The sequence below is a fragment of the Mesocricetus auratus genome, unplaced genomic scaffold (genome assembly GCF_017639785.1).
Source record: "Mesocricetus auratus isolate SY011 unplaced genomic scaffold, BCM_Maur_2.0 Super-Scaffold_100007, whole genome shotgun sequence".
Lineage (NCBI taxonomy): Eukaryota > Metazoa > Chordata > Mammalia > Rodentia > Cricetidae > Mesocricetus > Mesocricetus auratus.
The window spans coordinates 8276005-8293521 of NW_024429191.1; the positions used below are offsets into that span (position 1 = coordinate 8276005).

Sequence of the window (17517 nt, forward strand, 5' to 3'; positions counted from 1 at the left end):
GATGTATATATAAGATAAAAGGTATATTATTGAATTTACTTTTAAAAAGCAACTACTAGTTTTAAATATTTTACATTGATATGGATCTTTGTATAGTGATACAAATTTAAGGTTATTTTTGTCAGAACATACTGTACATACATTTTAAATCTTGTTTAAGATATTGTACCTATACAGCTCATTTAACAATGTAATGAAAATTTCCAGTCCTTGAAAATTATTATTACAAACAATTTACGATAATAAGGAAGTGCAGGTTAATAAATAGTCACCTATTACAATCAAACTTGTAACTATATTATGTTTGTTTTCAAGGTTAAACAGATATATTTTAGATAGATAGTTTTCAAACACTTCAGAGATTCACAGAATATGGCATTTAAGATGTTTTAATAACATACAGTTCTTCTTTTTTATGACAATGAGACAGTCTGCTCCTGGCAGTGCCAATCCACAATGGAGAAGATGATGGACATCAAAGAAATCCCACCTGTAGATTACTTTCTTTGTGGCAACAGTTAACCACTGGCAAGAAAGTGCTCTTGCCTCAACTACTGACAGTATGCTGTCCAAACTGGACAAGCAGGACACAAAAGAGAGTGACTGCCAAACCTTGCCAAGACGTGGTAGGACAGTCCTTCAAAAATCCTGCTTCTATAGGCCAAAGATGGATGCCCCGCCATTGCAGAGGATCCTTGGGTGACTGTCCAGGCAGCCAACTGTTTCTGTCATTTCTCACATTTTTTGGAAGTCATTTGCTTGAACTTCCTGCTTACTCAGTTACTATTTCCTTCTCTGATCTCTGAGGTAGTTGAAGACTAGATAGTCCTTGTTCACCAGACTCAGAAAAGAAACTCATAAAAGAAATGTAAAATATATAAGGTTAGAGACGTTAAAAATAATTTTGATAATGCAAATAAGAATAGAAAGTGAATTAGGTACCTTTTAGACTCACCAAGATAGGATAGATATGGAATATTTTCTCTTAATTTGTCAAATGCAAATGGACTAGATATTGTTGATGTATTTATTGCCTGTCTATGTTACATATAGTTATTGTACTTATTGTATATAGTTTCCTTACATTAGTTATAACCTTTTTTATTTTAGACAAAAGAGGGGAAATCAGGTGATATTTTCTTTGTGATCTAACAAATAAAGCTTGCCTGAAGATCAAAGTGCAGATCTAGCCACACTAGTTAGCCACAGAGGCCAGGCAGTGGTGGTACACACCTTTAATCCCAAGATCTCAGGAAGCAGAGGCAGGTGGATCTCTGTGAGCTCAAGGCCATCCTGGGCTACATGATATTGACTTAATCTAAGAGAAAAACAGAGCCAGGCAGTGGCGACTCACACCTTTAATCCCAGTACTTGAGAGCCACATGCCTTTGATCTCAGTACTAGGGAGGTGGAGACAGGAGTGATCCAGCTGGGTGGAGGGAGGAAGATAAGGCAGCAGGAGACAGGGGCTCATGGCATCCAATCTGAGGATTAGTAGGGACAGAATCACCTCTTTGGTCTGAAGATTCAGTAGAGGTAAGAGGTCTCTCTTGTGGCTGAATCCTTTACTTCTCTGACCTTTCAGCATTTACCCCAAAATCTGACTCTGGGTTTTTATTATTAAAACCTATTAGAACTCATGGTAGTTACTAAAAATCATGTATATAGATGAGACATGGAAGTAGAAAAAACATTGTCTAAGGGAACAAAGGGACTGAGGCAGGGAAGGCACGGATGGTATGGGAGGAATTTGTTCAAAGTATATTATATTGTTGTGTAAAGTGATTCTTATGTGATTCAGTACTGTACACACCAAGTATACATCAATGCATATTAACCAATTAGGTTTAAAATGTCTATGTGAATAAACCAAAATGAGATTAAAATGGAAAGAAGTTGCCCTACTGCAGGCAGGGTCTGTGTTGATGTCAGTGGCTCCTGTTGTCATCCAGGGCCATGTTGATTCCAGGGGCCACACTGCCGCTGGGGCTGTGCCACCTGGGGTTATAATGGCATCCAGACCTGCCAACAACCATGTCTGGGCCCATGGTCCTACTGCAGTCGGTGTCTGTGCAAAGTCCGTGGCCCATGTTGCCACCAAAGGCCACATGGAAGCCTGGGGTCTGGGCTACAACCCGTGGCCTTGTTGGTATCCAGGGGCCATACTGTTTCCAGAACCTTACTGATCGGGGTGGCCAGTTCTTCCACATGGAGCCAGGATATTGACTAGGCCAAGCTGCTCCCTAGGGTCATGTCTAGGTCCACGGTCCTGGGGTCTGTGTTGATGTTAGTGGCCCATGTCACCTCAGGAGGCCGTAGGAACCCTATGTGTGAAATCAAAGGTCCATCCTGAGCTAGCCCGCCCTTTGCTGGCCCTGCCTCTCACTAGACACTGCAGCAGGGGTGTAGCTGGCTCCTGCTCAGGAGAGATGATTCCACCCCTCACCACAGGCAGGGGAGAACTGACACGGGCCACATGGGCGCAGGGGAGCTGGCTCTGCCCCCTCGCTTGAGGCAGGTGGTCCTGCTGGCCCGGAATGACCAGCTCAGCTACGACCCAGGCCCACTGCTGAGCTTTAGGTTGGCCCGCCTGTAACCAGATGTTTCTCTCCGTCCCTCCATTTCCTGAATAACCACTCAGAGATTAATTACAAATTACAAACTGTTGGCCTATTAGCTCAGGGCTATTATTAATTAGCTCTTACAACTAAATCAAACCATTTCTATTAATTTATATTTTGCCACGAGGCTTGTGGCTTGTTACCTCACACCTTGCTTCCCTGGTGGCTGCTGGAGTCTCCCTGACTCCACTCTTCTCCCTGAATCTCTGCTTGGACTTCCCACCTGGCTCTATTATGCCTGGCTATTGGCCAAATCAGTTTCTTTATTAACCAATGGTAATAAAATATAGTCACAGCATACAGAAAGACATCCACGTCACCCACCCTAACATCTACCCCATCTAGGACCTGCTGGAGCTCCTGAAGGGACTGGTCCTGTGGAACAATACCAGCAAGGTCTCCATGACTGGGGTGGCCATGGGATATCCCAGAGGAGTTCCGGTGAGGATCCAGTGATGATGGTGAACCAGAAACCAGTGACTCACTGCAATGAGCATTTGCTAGTAAAGCTGATAGGACAAAGTGTGTATGCTATGTGACACACTGCTCCCAAGGCCACCAGGACGAATGAAGAAGTGCTGGAGAGGCAAGAAAGAAGGAGAAAGGAAAAGGGTTGCTTTGTTCTTGTTTTCATTTGTTTGCTTGCTTTGTTTTAGTTTGATTTTTAAATTTTCTTTTGGGGAACACTTCAGGGGTAAGGGGAGGATATGGGGGAACCGGGAGGTTATCAGAATTAGGGTGCAAGATGTGAAATTCCCAAAGAATCAATAAAGAAAGTATGTTAAATAATAAAGGAAAAAAGTCAATATCTCAAATAAAAAAAGAAAAAACAAAGAATAAATGGAGAAATTTAATGAATTGGTTGTTCTATTGTGATGTTACCTTTCTTGAATGTAAAAATTGCAATTTGGTCACCTAAAATAGCACTGTATTAGTTGAGGGGCTGGCTCAGTGGGTTTGATGCTCACCACATAGGCATAGGAGCCTGAGTTCCAGCACCCATGTAAGAAATGAGGCATGGTGGTACATATGTACAATCCCTGTACCAGAAGGATGGAGAATCCCGAGGGCTCTCAGATCACTCATCTTTGGTAAGCTCCAGGTTCAGGTGAGAAACCCTGTCTCAAACAAACAAACAAACAAACAGGATGGAAATAAATAAAGGAAAACACCCAATGTCAATCTCTGGCCTCTACAAATGCACACATTTGCACTAATGCACCTGAACACATGTACACATACAAACACATACCATAAACATACACAATACAGTAAAGTATTATTAGAAGTGCTTAGGGTATTGTTCTAGTTTGGGTTCCAATGCTGTGATAATTGTCATTACCAAAAGCAACTGGAGAAGGACGGGGTTTATTTCATCTTTCAGGTTACAGTCCATGACCAAAGGAAGCCAAGGCAGGAAATAAAGCAAGAGCTTTGGAGTAGAAATGGTGGTGGAACACTGCTTATTGGCTGGCTCCTAGGCTCACACTCAGCTACCTTTCTTGTACATGCCAAACCCACCTGCCTCGGAATGGTATCACACACAATGGGCTGGGCACGCCTACATCAGCTAGCTATCAAGAAAATGACCCCCCAGACATGCCTACTGGTCAGTCTGATGGAGGCAGTTGTTCAATTGAGGTTCCCTTTTCAAGTGTGTCAGTTTGACAACCCAGATCTAAGGTTTTTAGGATGGTACCATACTTTTTATTTGTTATCAAGCGGTTAAGAAAACAGTCAAGTGGGGAGCAGAAAATGCAAACCAGAAGCAGTTAGGGGACCTATGGGAAGGATATAAGTGTGCTTTGTACTCTCTCCACTTTCCTGTAGGTTGAAAACTTTCAAAATAAAAGATTAAGGATAAAAACCAGGAAGTGCATAATGGCAGAAACAGGAGGGTGAAGTAGAAGTCAGCTCCCCCATGCACCCTCTATTGACTTTGGAACCACTTTGAGGCTCACCCTGGCTGACCTGTAAGCGCCAAAGGATGCATGCCTGCATCTCTCCACCCCTGCATCTCAAGCATCCTGGCAAGTGCCTAGAAAATATATTTCAAAGGGTACTCTGACTCCGGGGGAGCAAGTGCCAAGTCATCTGTGGGAACAGGTACGTGAGATTGGTGGTCCTCAGAGCCACCATGAGGACTTTGTGCTGCTTGACAGAATAGACATGGACCTGACAGACTGGAACTGCATCGCAGTGTCCTGGCTTCTGCTTTTTGAGCAGGTCCAGGCAAATCCTATAGGGATTATTTGTTGTCCGTTCCTTCACCCTGGAGGTCTATAAACTCATGTCCAAAAAGAGCAGTTGGCCAGAGGGGTCAACTCCAAGTAATGGCATCTCTCTCCTATTCCACCAGCCCTGGGTCCTGAGAGCAAGAAAGAACAAGAGAGCAACTGGAAGGTGTGGATCCCAACCCCAAAACCTCCCTAACAGTCTAGCCTGCCTTTTGTTCAACCGGGACATGGACTGCCAAAGCAGAACCCTCCCCATTGGAAATCCTCTGAAAGTTCAAAGAAAAAATGCAGTAGCCTGGTCCCTGGACACGCCCTCATTAGTCTCAGTTCCCACCAAAGCCTATGGTGTTTCCTGTGCCTTGCCCGTTATTTCACAAGCTATTTCTTGCTTGAAGTTTCGGGGGAGAGGTCTTTATCTTCTCCCAGAAGCCACGCAGCTAGATACAGTTCCTCCTGGCCAGCACCATGGCCAAGACTCCTGGTGACCATCTGCTAAACACCCTGGAGGAGCTGCTGCCCTATGACTTCGAGAAGTTCAAGTTCAAGCTGCAGAACACTAGCCTGGAGAAGGGTCACTCTCGGATCCCCCGGGGCCATCTGCAGATGGCCAGGCCAGTAAAGCTGGCCAATCTGCTGCTCACCTACTATGGCGAAAAGTATGCTGTAAGGCTGACCCTGCAGATCCTCAGGGCCACTAACCAGCGCCTACTAGCAGAGGAGCTTCGCAAGGCCACAGGACTAGGTAAGTGGCCAAGTTCCTTCCCAGACGACGGCTGCTGGCTACTTGTGGAGGAGGAAAGCAATGCTCAGACCCAAGCTCTCTAGCTCAATGGCTGGGAAGCCCCTGTCCAGTGCAATCTAAACCCAGCACATCTTGTCCTTCTCTGGCCTTTGTAGCTTGTTTACTGACGCTCCCCCAGGAGCCTTAAGACTTCAAAAATAAAAACTGATATTCTGACTGTGGGTCGGAATCTGGGAAGGCAGATCCCTTCCTAGAGAATTCTTTACTCCATTTTTCGGTTAATACACATGCCCAGACAAACGTTAGGTTGGTATAAAGGGCCGAAAATCCTCATTAACCACCCAATTTCAGTTTAGAATTCTTCTTTAGCATCCCTTACAAACATGCTTAAATATTCTTCACTTTTAATGGAAGGTTCTTTAAATTAAAGCCTAGGTTGCTAATTACAGATTATCTTCATTATGTAGATTTTGTATCTAAGCCTTTCTGTCATTTTAAACAGCAATATTCTGAAATTACAGGCAAGTTTGCTTGCTGTGTTTGGTTTTTTGTTTGTTTTGTTTTGTTTTTTGTTTTGTTTTGGTTATCAGATAGGGCCTCATTTTGTAGACCAGGCTGGCCTCAAACTCACAGAGATCCATTTGCCCCTGTGTCCAGAGTGCTGAGATTAAAGGTGTACACCATACCCATTCAGACTTGTTTTCAAATGCCTTCTATACTTATCTTTGTGGCCTGGGATTTCCCTCAGCTTGTGTAGTGCATGAAAACCAGATTCATTTATAAGTCTCTACTTTAATTAGTTTTATGTGTATGGGCCTTTTGTCTGCAAGTATGTGTGTGTACCATTTGCATGCCTGGTTCCACAAAAGCCAGAAGAGGCAACACAGTACCTGGAACGGGAATTACTGATGTGGACACTGGGAACTGAATCTGGATGCTCTAGAAGAGCCCCCAGTGCTCCTAACTACTGAGCCATCTCTCTCTCTCTCCAGCCACCTATATTAATTTTTTATTTTAATTATATTTTATATATGTATTTGTGTCTGTCTGCATATACAAGTATCAGTGTGCCATGCATACATAGAAAGGTCAGAGGAAAATTTGAAGGAATTGCTTCTCTCCTCTCCCCTTGTGGGTTCTGGAGGTCAAACTCAGGTCATCGAGCTTGTTGGAAATTGCCTTTATGCACTGAGTTGGTCTGTTTTAATTCTTTTCTGTTGCTTTGTTTTATAAATCAATTTTCACATCTATAATCATGCATTCATCCATCAATATTCCAGCTTTTATTTACTTTGTATTTTATGGTTCTATGTAACTGAGCTGCTGTTGTCTAGAATGCTCTGTGCTTTTCCCTTTAGTAACTATGAAGAGATTGTCTCTTCCTCCAGTCTCAGCCTTGAATGTAGGACAGCTTCATGCTTCCATCTGATTGTCTTTCTAGAACATTTAACAGAAGAAAATAGGATTGGTGGTTCTGTCCAGTGTGGAGAGAGTAATCCCAGGAGTGTAAAAGCACCAGATGTCCTGGAAGGTGATGGATCAGGCAGCCTGACACCCAGCCAGTCTGACGTGGACAAGGGGTTCCAGAAGAAGTCTCTTGTCAAAAAGAGGGATCAGAGGGGCCCTGAGAGCCTGGACTCACAGACCAAGCCATGGGCCAGGAGCACAACACCACCCTATAAAAAAACTGTGATCAACACCCAGTTCCCAGCAGACAAGGAAGGAGGGGCAAGTGCCCAGCTCCGCAGGAATTCCAGCTCTGCAGGGAGGCTGCAGGGATTCTGCAACAATGTCCCTGGGAGAAGAGAATGCAAGAAAGCTGAAGCATATTTACCTTCAGGAAAGAAGCGACCCAAAAGTCTTGAAATTACCACTTACTCAAGCGAAGGAGAACCCCCAAATTCAGAAGCTCTTCTGAGTCCAGAGAAAACAATGAATGGAAATCCACACCCAGCCCCTACTCCCATGGGAGTAAATATCTTGAATGAGGGGACTGCCGGGGCTCTAGAAAAGGGCTCAGGGAATCCAGAACCTCCCACGGCCCCCAATGAAGAAACATCTAGGAACACGCCTTCCAAAACACCGTTGACTGCAGATGGCAAACACACTACATCCTGGAAGGAAAATGGAACTTGGAGTTCAGAAACCCCTGGGAGCTTAGGGAAGATGGCTGGTAGCACATTCTATGAGTCCTACAATCCAGAAGAGCCTTTGTCACTATGTGAAAAACCAGCCCAAATTCCAGAAGACCCAGCATTCTTAGCATCCACAGCTTGTAAAGGTATCCTCTCCCAACTCTCCAGAGTTTCATTTTATCTTTACCATATTTTTATTGCTGGGATACCTGGTTGTCTCCAGAGGTCCCCGTGCAAATGTGATGCAGACCCAGAAGAATGCTCATTTTCACATCTTGCACAAAGGGTGGCATCAAATCTCTGTCAGGTTAGGTTAAGGATCTAAAAAGCATGAGCTAAAATATCCCTTTCCCACAGTTACCCCACAGTGAAAGTCTTGGGGCAGAAATTCTGTTAATCACCTTTCTCTGGGCAGGCGGGAAGATGTTGACCAAAAACCCTCGTACTGGGAAATTAGTCACCAGGATTATGTTTGTCTGCAAGAAATAGAAAGCACCAGCTTAGATGAGCAATACAGAAGGCGGTTCCTCTTTCACATAATTGTGAGTCATTTGTGTGACCACAGCCAAACTTCTGCTGAGCTGTTTTTCTGCTTCGAGTTTTTCCCCCTGAAATTCATACCTCAGAGGCACTAACCTAGCTCCACTCAAGAGTATGGAGGGGAAGAGGGGACACCATGCTGTAGAGAAGGTTTTTTAAAGGGTTTTAGAGACTATTTGTTCTCACTTACTTCCCTTTGACTAGAATTTGATCAATGGCTCCCGCTAACTGCATGGGAGGCTGAGAATCTCAGTTTGGAGGAGGAGCAGCAATATAGGCAAACAATTTTGTCACAGGAGAATGGTTCCTTATGGGGCACGATGACTTTTGCCTGTAAGGCAAATTCCTGGGCCAGGGAGAGAGGAGGAGTTAATGGATTGTGTATATTTCTATTTCTTCGTGTGTCTTCTGTCATTTCTGATGTATAGGGGCACCGACTATAGCTTTGGAGCAGAACGTTCATAACTATTATGTCTTCACTGGGAGAGTAACCCTTTAGCTTTAAAAAAATTCCCTTCTTTACTTTTATTTCTTGAATGGGAGCAGAGGATTCACCCAACACACACGTTTCAAATACTTGCTGTGCACTCTGGCCAGATTCTCTGCTAGAAGTGAGGGCCTGTCCGTGAATGAAGCACATAGTAGCCATCCCCAGGAGCTGTTGTTTGAGTTGTGGGCAATCTGTGGTGGTTTGCCATAGTAAAGCAAGTGCTGTCAACAAGTGCTTTCTTTTAAATGAGCCTCTAGATATGCATCTGTGCAAGGGGAAAGCATAGGATTTACAGCAAAGGGCCACAGACGTCTCAGAGAATAAATGCCCAAGAATTTCAGGGCCCAGAAAAGTCTCACCCTCCACTCTCAGCTTCAGTTGCTCGCTTATAGCTTCATTTGGATGGAAGTCAGAGAAGAGCATGCTGGGAAGTGGCCAGTTCTGAGAATGTATGTGCTCTATGAACAATTACTCTCTTATAACTATCTTGGGTTTGCCACTGAGGAGATTTTTCCACTGCTGTGTCTCCAGGAAGGTCACAGGACAAGGCTGCATGTCCTCTTTGCCACACCCAGGAAGGAGACCTGCATGGTGGTGCTTGTGTGCAAAGCTCCTGCAGCTGTTCCATTGCTCCTGGGGATCCCAAGGCCCCAGGCAGAAGCTTACCCATATGCTTCCAGTGCCAAAGTTCACTTGCAGGAAAGAGCTGTGGAGACCAGAGCCCCCAGTCCCTACCACAGTGCCCACGTCACATGAAGCAGGTACAGCTGCTCTTCTGTGAGGACCACAGGGAGCCCATATGCCTCATCTGCAGGCTGAGTCAGGAGCATCAAGGCCATCGAGTGCGTCCCATAGAGGAAGCTGCACTGGAGTATAAGGTAGGTGTTCACCCCCATATAGCTGGACACCCAGGAGTGTGCTCTTTATCCAACCCCTCTGGGATGTGGGTGCAATAGTCAGGATTCCTGGGCTATAACTGGTAAAAACACAAGACTAACCAGGACAGCAAAGAAGGGACTGCTCATTTACATCGTTCAGAAGTCCAAGGGTACTGGTTTTCAGTATGGATCCTGGGTCACCCTGTGGGGATGGATCGTTGGTGATATTCACACCGTTTCTTTCCTAGAACCCCTCCTCTTGCTCACAATTACAGCACCCCAGCTCTGTTTCCATAAGCCAGTTCTTCCCTCTAGGATTGGTATGAGCTAAACATGGCAGTAATCACACGTAAGCATCTAAACCAATACTCTTTTCCAGGAGCAAATCCAGAAGCAGCTGGAGCGTCTGAGGGAGCTGAGGGGGTGTGTGGAAGAACACAGACTGCAGGGAGACAAGAAGACAGAGAACTTTCTGGTGAGGCCCCAGACCAGTCCTTGCCCCTTTACACCTGCAGGAAAGAGGAGCGGGGCATGCAGGGATGGTCACCTGGTCTCCAGTCTTGGTGGTGATGGTAGGGAGGTCTAAGATGAGCCCATTCATCCTTGTGTTTCCCTGTCAGGGGAGAGAGAAGGTCACCTCCCAGGACCTGATCATTTTCTCCTTCTCACAACTAAACAGTTTAGAGAAACTAGAGACTGTCATTTCAAAACTTCTCTGTATTAGTTATGTAATTATTGTTGAAGCTGAATATGTAGCTCAGTTGGTAGAGTAGAAGCATAGAATCAATGAGGCCTCAAGTTCCATCCCTAGAATGGCAAAAACTAGATGTGGTGGCACACCCGAATAACCTCAGCATTTGGAAGGTAGAAGTCAGAGGAGAAATTCAACTTATAAAAGAAAGCATGTAGTTGGGGGCTCACAGTTCTAGAGGTCCATGGCCATCATGGCCAGGAGCATGGCAGCAGACAGGCAGGCATGTTGCTGAAGCATATCTGAGAGCTTATATCTTTGTCCACAGCATTAGGCCAAGAAAGTGCAAGAACTAACTGGGAATGGTGTGGGCTTTTAAAACCTCAAAGCTCAATTTCAGTAGCACTCCTAAGACCACACCTCCTAATCCTTCCCAAATAGTTCCACCAACTATGGACCAAACATTCAAATATATGAGCCTATGGGGGTCATTCTCATTCCAGCTTCACACTAAGGAAGCCTGCCTCTCATCTGTCTCTGTGAGGTAGGCTTTCAGGGCATCCCTGGATACATACTTCCAGCCCACAGCACACACCTGTACATCTCCCAATTCTATGTTCCCCAGAAAGAAACAGAAACCCAGCAGCAGAGGGTTTCATGTCCACTTGAGAAGCTGTACCAATTCCTGGAGCAGCAAGAGAAACTCTTTGTGACCTGGCTACAGGAGCTAGGCCAGACCATTGGCAAGGTCCGAGAGACATATGACACCAGGGTTTCCCGTGACATTGCCCTCCTGGATGAACTGATTGGAGAACTGGAGGCCAAGCAAGACCAGCCAGAATGGAAGCTCATGCAGGTGAGTGCGAGTGTGCCTGGCCTTCTCTTACCTGCTGTGCCCAGTGGGATAATTTAGGCTCTTGTCACTGCCCAAGGCAGGCAGCAAGGTCCTTAAGGCCTGGAATGGGACTTGGTCTCAATGATCCATGGTGTCTTTTGGGCTCATGCCTCTTTGATAAGGTCTCTTGGAAGCCCAGAACATCTCGGCATCTAAGATGCCCCTGGCATCACCAAGAATAGATCAGAAGAACTGCAGTACAGTTGAACTGTGGGTTCTGGCAAAGCCTCTAGCCTTGTGATTAGAATTATAATGAAGGAGGAATGTTTCTATTTACTGGTGCCCTAGCACTGGGGGTCCTTGAAAGGGCAGAAGGCAGCTTGCAGCCTGGGAGTCACAGACTCTTGGAGACTGGTAATGGAGAGCTTCCCTCTTTTCTCTCCTAGGACATTGGAGTCACGTTGCACAGGTACAGAGATGTCCCATGGTGTCCCTTTGGGTATCTTGCAGGAAGTATTTGGATGAGACAGTCCTAGGAGAAACTTGGGTCCTGAGACCATCCTTCCTGGATTTGTGTGACGAAAAGAACAGAATGGGAGCCTGGCCAGGTGGGAGGGAGAGAGGGAGGGCATGAATGGAAACTGAGAAGAATGGATTTATCCCAGTCCTGCTGGAAACAGACGGTGGTTTGTGTCCTCTCAAAAGGCCTGCATTCCATGCCACTCATTTTTATGACAGTGGTCTCTGAAGAACTGCCTCTGGTCTCAAGCACTTTTGGGGTCTCCTTGGGGATCCATTTGGAGGTAGGCAAAGCCCAGCAGGCAGGGGGAAGAGACAGGTGTGATAGAAAAGGCAACATCTCATAGTTACTTGGGAGCGTTACAAAATGCTGGTGTCTAAGCTGCAGCCACACCAACTAAATCTAAATCTTGGGGTTAGCACTTGAGCATTAGAGGGCTTTTTTATTATTTTTCAGTAAAATATGCATAGCATAAAATTTCAGCTATTTTATGTCGCAGTGTACGGATGTTAATGCATTCACCTCCAGAACCTTTTCATCTTCCCACATAGGAACTCTATACTATTCAACAAACACTCATTCCTCATCCTCCCTCCCCTATTGCCTGGCAACCACCATTCTGTTTTTTTCTGTTTATTAGTCTGGTTGTTCTAAATACTGCATATTAGCAGAATCGTAAAATTTTGTCCTTTACTGTTTGGCTTACTTTCTTTCGATATAATGTTTCCACAGTTCATATTGTAGCATGTATCAGAATTCCTTTTAATTGCCAAGTGACACTCCTTTGTATGCAGATATCATGTCTTCCTTATCTATTCATTTACTGACAGACATCTGGGCTGTTTCTACCTTTGGGCTATTGGGAATGGTACTTATATGAATACTAATATACAAGCTCAACTTGAGACACTGCTTTCAATTTCTCAGATTTTATACTTACAAATGGAATCACTATATGTCCATCTATTTTAAAAATTTAAGGAATCTGCATACTATTTCCCACAGTAGAAGTATCATTTCACAATCCCATTCACAGTGCCAAATTCTCCATATCCTCGTCATCAGCCTGTAATTTCCTGTTACCATTTTTTACTGCTGTTATAATGGCTATTCTAGTAGGTGTGAAGTGACATTTCACTTTTTTCCTTTTTTTCCATAGAAATAGTAGAGAAGTATAACTCATTTGATATAGAGAATTCTGACAGCAAGAGTAACTCAATTTTAAGGCTGCTATTGAAAGTCATTGTGATTTTGTAAGTAGCTCAGAGATGCTATCTGCAGCTGAAGTTGAGGACCAGCGTCAGAACTCTGGGTCTAGGAAAGATTTCTTTGTGTTGCCCTAATTGGATGGGTGTGTTTAGTGGGGATGGTCTCACTGTCACCTCATAGGGACTCAGGCTACATCTTGCTCTTGTTTTCTTTGGACAACAATCTCCTGTCTGAAGGGCCAAGATGGTGACTGTCTCTGAGCCATCAGCCACTCCTCCAGATGTCAAGGAAAAGATACACCTGCTCTACCAGAAGTCAAAGTTTGTGGAGAAGAGTATGCAGTACTTCTCAGGTGAGTGAGCTTGGAGGAAGATGAGAAGCACTTGTTCACTTCCGCCCTGAAACCCACGCAGCCCAGGACCTGACCGTTCATTCCGTTTCCTCCATTTCAGAAACCCTGCGCTCTGAAATGGAAACATTCAGTGCTGCGAATGTAGCAGAATGGGCCGAGGGTTTGAGTCCCAACACTTACCAGAAATGGGATGGTGGAAACACACAGGACTATGACATAGTACTTTATCCAGAGGTGGAAGCTGGAGCTGCAGAGCCTCAGGAAGCTCAAGGCACACCTGAGCTACACGAGACCCTTTCTCAGAACAACAAACGAAAACTTAGATCTCTCCTGAAATGGAAACCTTCATTTGTGAGTATGGTGGTGGAAATACAAGCTAACTAAGAGTTTCTGTAATTGTCCTTTATCTGTTGCTTTGGGGGAACTATTCAGAAAACACCTAGAACAGAGGCCCCCACAGCTGTGCTTGGTTCTGTGTCTGCCTTGTTAATTAATCTAACCTCTTGAGTCTCTGGAGTGCTGGGGGGAGGGGGCTTTGTTATAACTAACAGAATGCAGAGCCCTAAGCAGGAGACTCCTATTACTTGTGGGGATGGTATAATTCAGACCCCCTGAGCGGGTATGCTTAGAACTTTCTTTATTCCATTTTCCCCCTCTGTAGTTCCAGAACTGACTGGTGTTCAGGAATGTGCTGGTAAGTGCCTAGAACAAGGCAAGTAGTAGCTTTGGTATGTCATGTCCCTGTGTGTTCCTGTTCCCTACCACAATCTCAGTGAAATCCCTCATCCTTAGATGGAGAGAACCTTGGGAGAAACCTGCAGATCCCCACCCGCAGCTAGGTGTTCTTATTCTTCCTGCAGTTTCTGGGGTTCTGACCCAGCAACCGCTCAGCCCAGCCTCAACTTCTCTGACATGAAGAGTGTGAGATTTGGAAACAAGTCATACCTGCTGCCTAATAGTCCCCAGAGATTCTAAAGTCACATCATCACTCTGGATACCCCTAGCTTTGACTCCAGCTGTCATCACTGGGAGGCAGAGTTTGGAGACAAGACAATGCGGGTCCTGGAAGTATGCACAGCATTGGCAAGCAGAAAGGGAACTGTAACTCTGCACGGAATGGTACTGGGTCACAATGATGACAAAGCAAAAGGAATCCACTTTTCTCCAAACCAGAGACTTCACACAGTGCCCAACACTGTTCCTCCATTCTGGCCCCTGGCCTCGGATCTTTCATTCCTTCACCCAGCAGTCATTAATGAGGTATCAGCTGATATGAGATGTAATAAATAAGAAAACAACATTAGGCTGGGGGGCTGAGGCAGGATGGTGCCTGTGAGTTTGGGTCTAGCCTATTGGATTTCAGGTTACTCTGACTATGGTCCAGCCTCCATACAGAAAGAAAGAAAAAAAGAAAATGATACTAGTACCTGTACTAGTTAGTATTCCTGTTGCTGTAATAAAACTCCCTGGTTTGGGGGTCTGATTCATAGTTCAAGGGTTTAGTACATCATAGCAAATCCGCCACGATGGAAGGAACCTGAGGCAGCTGGTCACGTTGCATCCACCACCAAAAGGCAGAGTGGCAAACTTTGAAAGCCCATCTTCCTATGCAGTCAGTCAGGACACAAATCCAGGGAACGTTGCCACACACATTATAGGGTGGCTCTTCTCACCTCAATCAACCGACACCAACACGCCTGGAGACTGCCGGAGAGTGAGCCTAAATCTGTCGGAGCTGACAGCAGTAACCATCATAGTGCCAAAGACGCACACCAAATGCTGGCAGGGGTACTCCCACACTGGTGATCACAGGTGAAGATGGCACACACAGCAATGGCACGCAGTGGCCTTCAGAAGAGGAAGTGCATGGCTACTGCGTTATCCTGCATGAAGCAGTACTCTCAGATGTTCTTCAAACGCAAGGTTCCACTGCACTTTCCCTCTCAGGGTATGTCCTGTCTGCCCTGGTCCGGGGGATATAAAACCTACAGAAAATAAAGGTGTCCCAAGAGGAGCACACACTCTCTTTTGTTCTCACTCTTTTTTTTTCCTTTCTGGTTTTTGGAGACAGGGTTTCTCTGTGTAGCCCTGGCTGTCCTGGAACTCACTCTGTAGACCAGGCTGACCTCAAGCTCACGGAGATGTACCTGCCTCTGCTGGGATAAAGGTGTGCGCCACCATTTCCCAGCTTCTTAAAGAAGTACATCTCTGGGTTTTGAAGGTGATGCCCTAAAGGTACCACCATATTGTCTCTCCATATGATGTACCTCCAAGACTCTCCTTCCATCTGGAGCCCCAGTCATGGCCTTGAGACCCTTATATTCTAACCAATCTCATACCTGAAGGGAATTTTGTATCAGCTTCCTTTCAGGCAGACTGCTGCTATTCTTAGCATTATAAAATACTGTTTTGTAATTTGCCTTTTAATTTATTCTATTTATTGGTTGTATTGTACTACATTAACATATAATGATTTAACCACAGCTTTGAAGGTAGGCTGTACATAATTTACCGGGTAACAATGTTACTTTTGTATCTATGCATGAATGCATATGGTGTGTGCCTGTCTGCATGATGGTTATACATGTCTGTGCAAATGTGCGTGTATATGGCACACGGAGAGCAGAGATCGACCTCAGACCATTCTCAGCTGCCATCCTTTTTTGTTTTTTGTTTTTTTGCACAGGGTCTCTCCCTGGCTTGAAACTGGCTAAGTAGAGTAGGATGACTGGCCTGCAAGCCCCAGGGGATCCCCCAGTCTCCGCCTCCCCAGCATTGTGATGATGTCTGCCTTTTTAAAACAGCAACAACAACACACACACACACGTTTTCTACTGTTCACTCACTTAAATTTTGTATAGTAAACTTTTTTGTGTAAGCAGATACCTTTCAAAAATTTTGTTGCCGGTTTTCATACTCTTTATTTTAAGCCATAGTCAACTGGGTTGGCGATTACTAGTGTTGACATGCTTACAAAGAAAAAGTTCAGCATCATACTGGAGGCTGTCATTTCATTCGTTTAGGCATGGGGTGTGACAGTCAGCCCTACCTAATGGTGTTGTGTTTTTTGTTTGTTTTTTTGCCAAGAACTGACCTGCTCTATCTCAGTCATTGGAGTGCTCAGACTTGAATAATAATTTACACAGGTCCCCTGTGATGACTAAAAAAACTTAATATGGAGCATCCCTTAAGGGCCGTTGACTTTTTGCTTTGGGATGCCTGGGAGATCCTAGTGGCCTGCAGGTGAGGTAAGAATAGGATAATGGACTGTGAGGTATTAACTTTGCTTCTGTAAATCCTGCTAATCGCTATGGGAAAGTGACAGGATAGGCTCTTCATCGCAATAGAGGGGGAAAGAAACAACTGAGGAATGTAATTGTCCTGCCCAGCTGTGGTTCCATGGACAGTTGTAATGCATACCTTTATGATGTCTCCTTAAAACCCCGCTGTAATCTCCCTTCCACATGTAATGAGTGCTCTTTGGCTCTATGTTCGTGTCCTTCTGCTAGCATTAAGAATAAACTTATTTAATCTAAATTTGAATTGAGCCTAAGTCTTTGGTGTTTCCCAGTGGATTCGAACGCCACAACAGAGGAATAAGAGAATCTGTGCCCATAGATTGTATTAATCCTCATCAGTACCTAACCGGGAATAAACTGAGTAAGGAAAGAATGAAGAAAGAGCTACAGTTAGTGGTCACACTTGCTTTCCTTGCACTCAAGGAGGCTGAGGCAGGAGACTGCCTGGTTCAGAAAGGATCTCAAGTCTGTGAGAGGCCAAAAATGAATAGGGAAATGGAAACTCTTTTTTTAAAAAATATGACAGTGTAGAGGATAGTAAACTGGGACCTACGCACAGCCCAACACTCAGGTTCCCCTGAAACTCAAGGAACACACCCAGAGCGCATGCCCAGCGGGTCCCGAACCCTCGGGGATGCTGCAAAAGAAACCGAGCGCCTCTGACCGTCCACCACCCTCCCGGCCAGCAGGAGGTCTCCTGATAACAGTTCGGAGGGAAGTACATTTCCCAGCGAGCACTAGACCCTAGGTTGCCAATCATGACGGTATGCTCACCTGCCAGGGGTGGGGGCAGAGGTAGCTTCCTGTTTCTTGCATCAAGAGTGAGCCACAGAGAGTAGTTCCCGCAGGCCTCCCGAGGGCCCTAAGAGCGCCTCAGCCAGCCTTCAGCCTCGCCCTTTCAAGCACTGAGTGTTCTCTTCGAGCGGGGAAACCAGGCTTCCACAACGGAAGTGACTAACCGGAAGTGG

General features: G+C 45.3%; 1 protein-coding gene and 1 long non-coding RNA gene across 4 annotated transcripts; one reads left to right on the top strand and one right to left on the bottom strand.

Moving 5' to 3' along the window:
* Positions 1–2648: 2648 nt before the first annotated feature.
* Positions 2649–17486, bottom strand: LOC121141253. 3 transcript variants are annotated; one of them, XR_005878116.1, is made up of 4 exons: positions 17324–17486; positions 8137–8211; positions 3590–3739; positions 2649–3199 (listed from the first exon to the last, which is right to left on the bottom strand). It is a non-coding gene; the product is annotated as an uncharacterized LOC121141253 (long non-coding RNA). The 3 variants fall into 3 exon arrangements; XR_005878115.1 differs by lacking the exon at positions 2649–3199 and adding an exon at positions 10191–10256 and having other exon boundaries at positions 3459–3739; XR_005878114.1 differs by lacking the exon at positions 2649–3199 and having other exon boundaries at positions 3459–3739.
* Mefv (MEFV innate immuity regulator, pyrin) lies at positions 5149–16787 on the top strand. The gene is made up of 10 exons (XM_021233785.2): positions 5149–5600; positions 7042–7881; positions 9297–9643; positions 10023–10118; positions 10960–11190; positions 11616–11638; positions 13135–13250; positions 13351–13601; positions 13912–13944; positions 14111–16787. Exons 1-9 carry the CDS (start codon positions 5324–5326, stop codon positions 13921–13923), a joined length of 2193 nt encoding a protein of 730 aa, XP_021089444.1. The 5' UTR covers positions 5149–5323; the 3' UTR covers positions 13924–13944; positions 14111–16787.
* Positions 17487–17517: the final 31 nt, after the last annotated feature.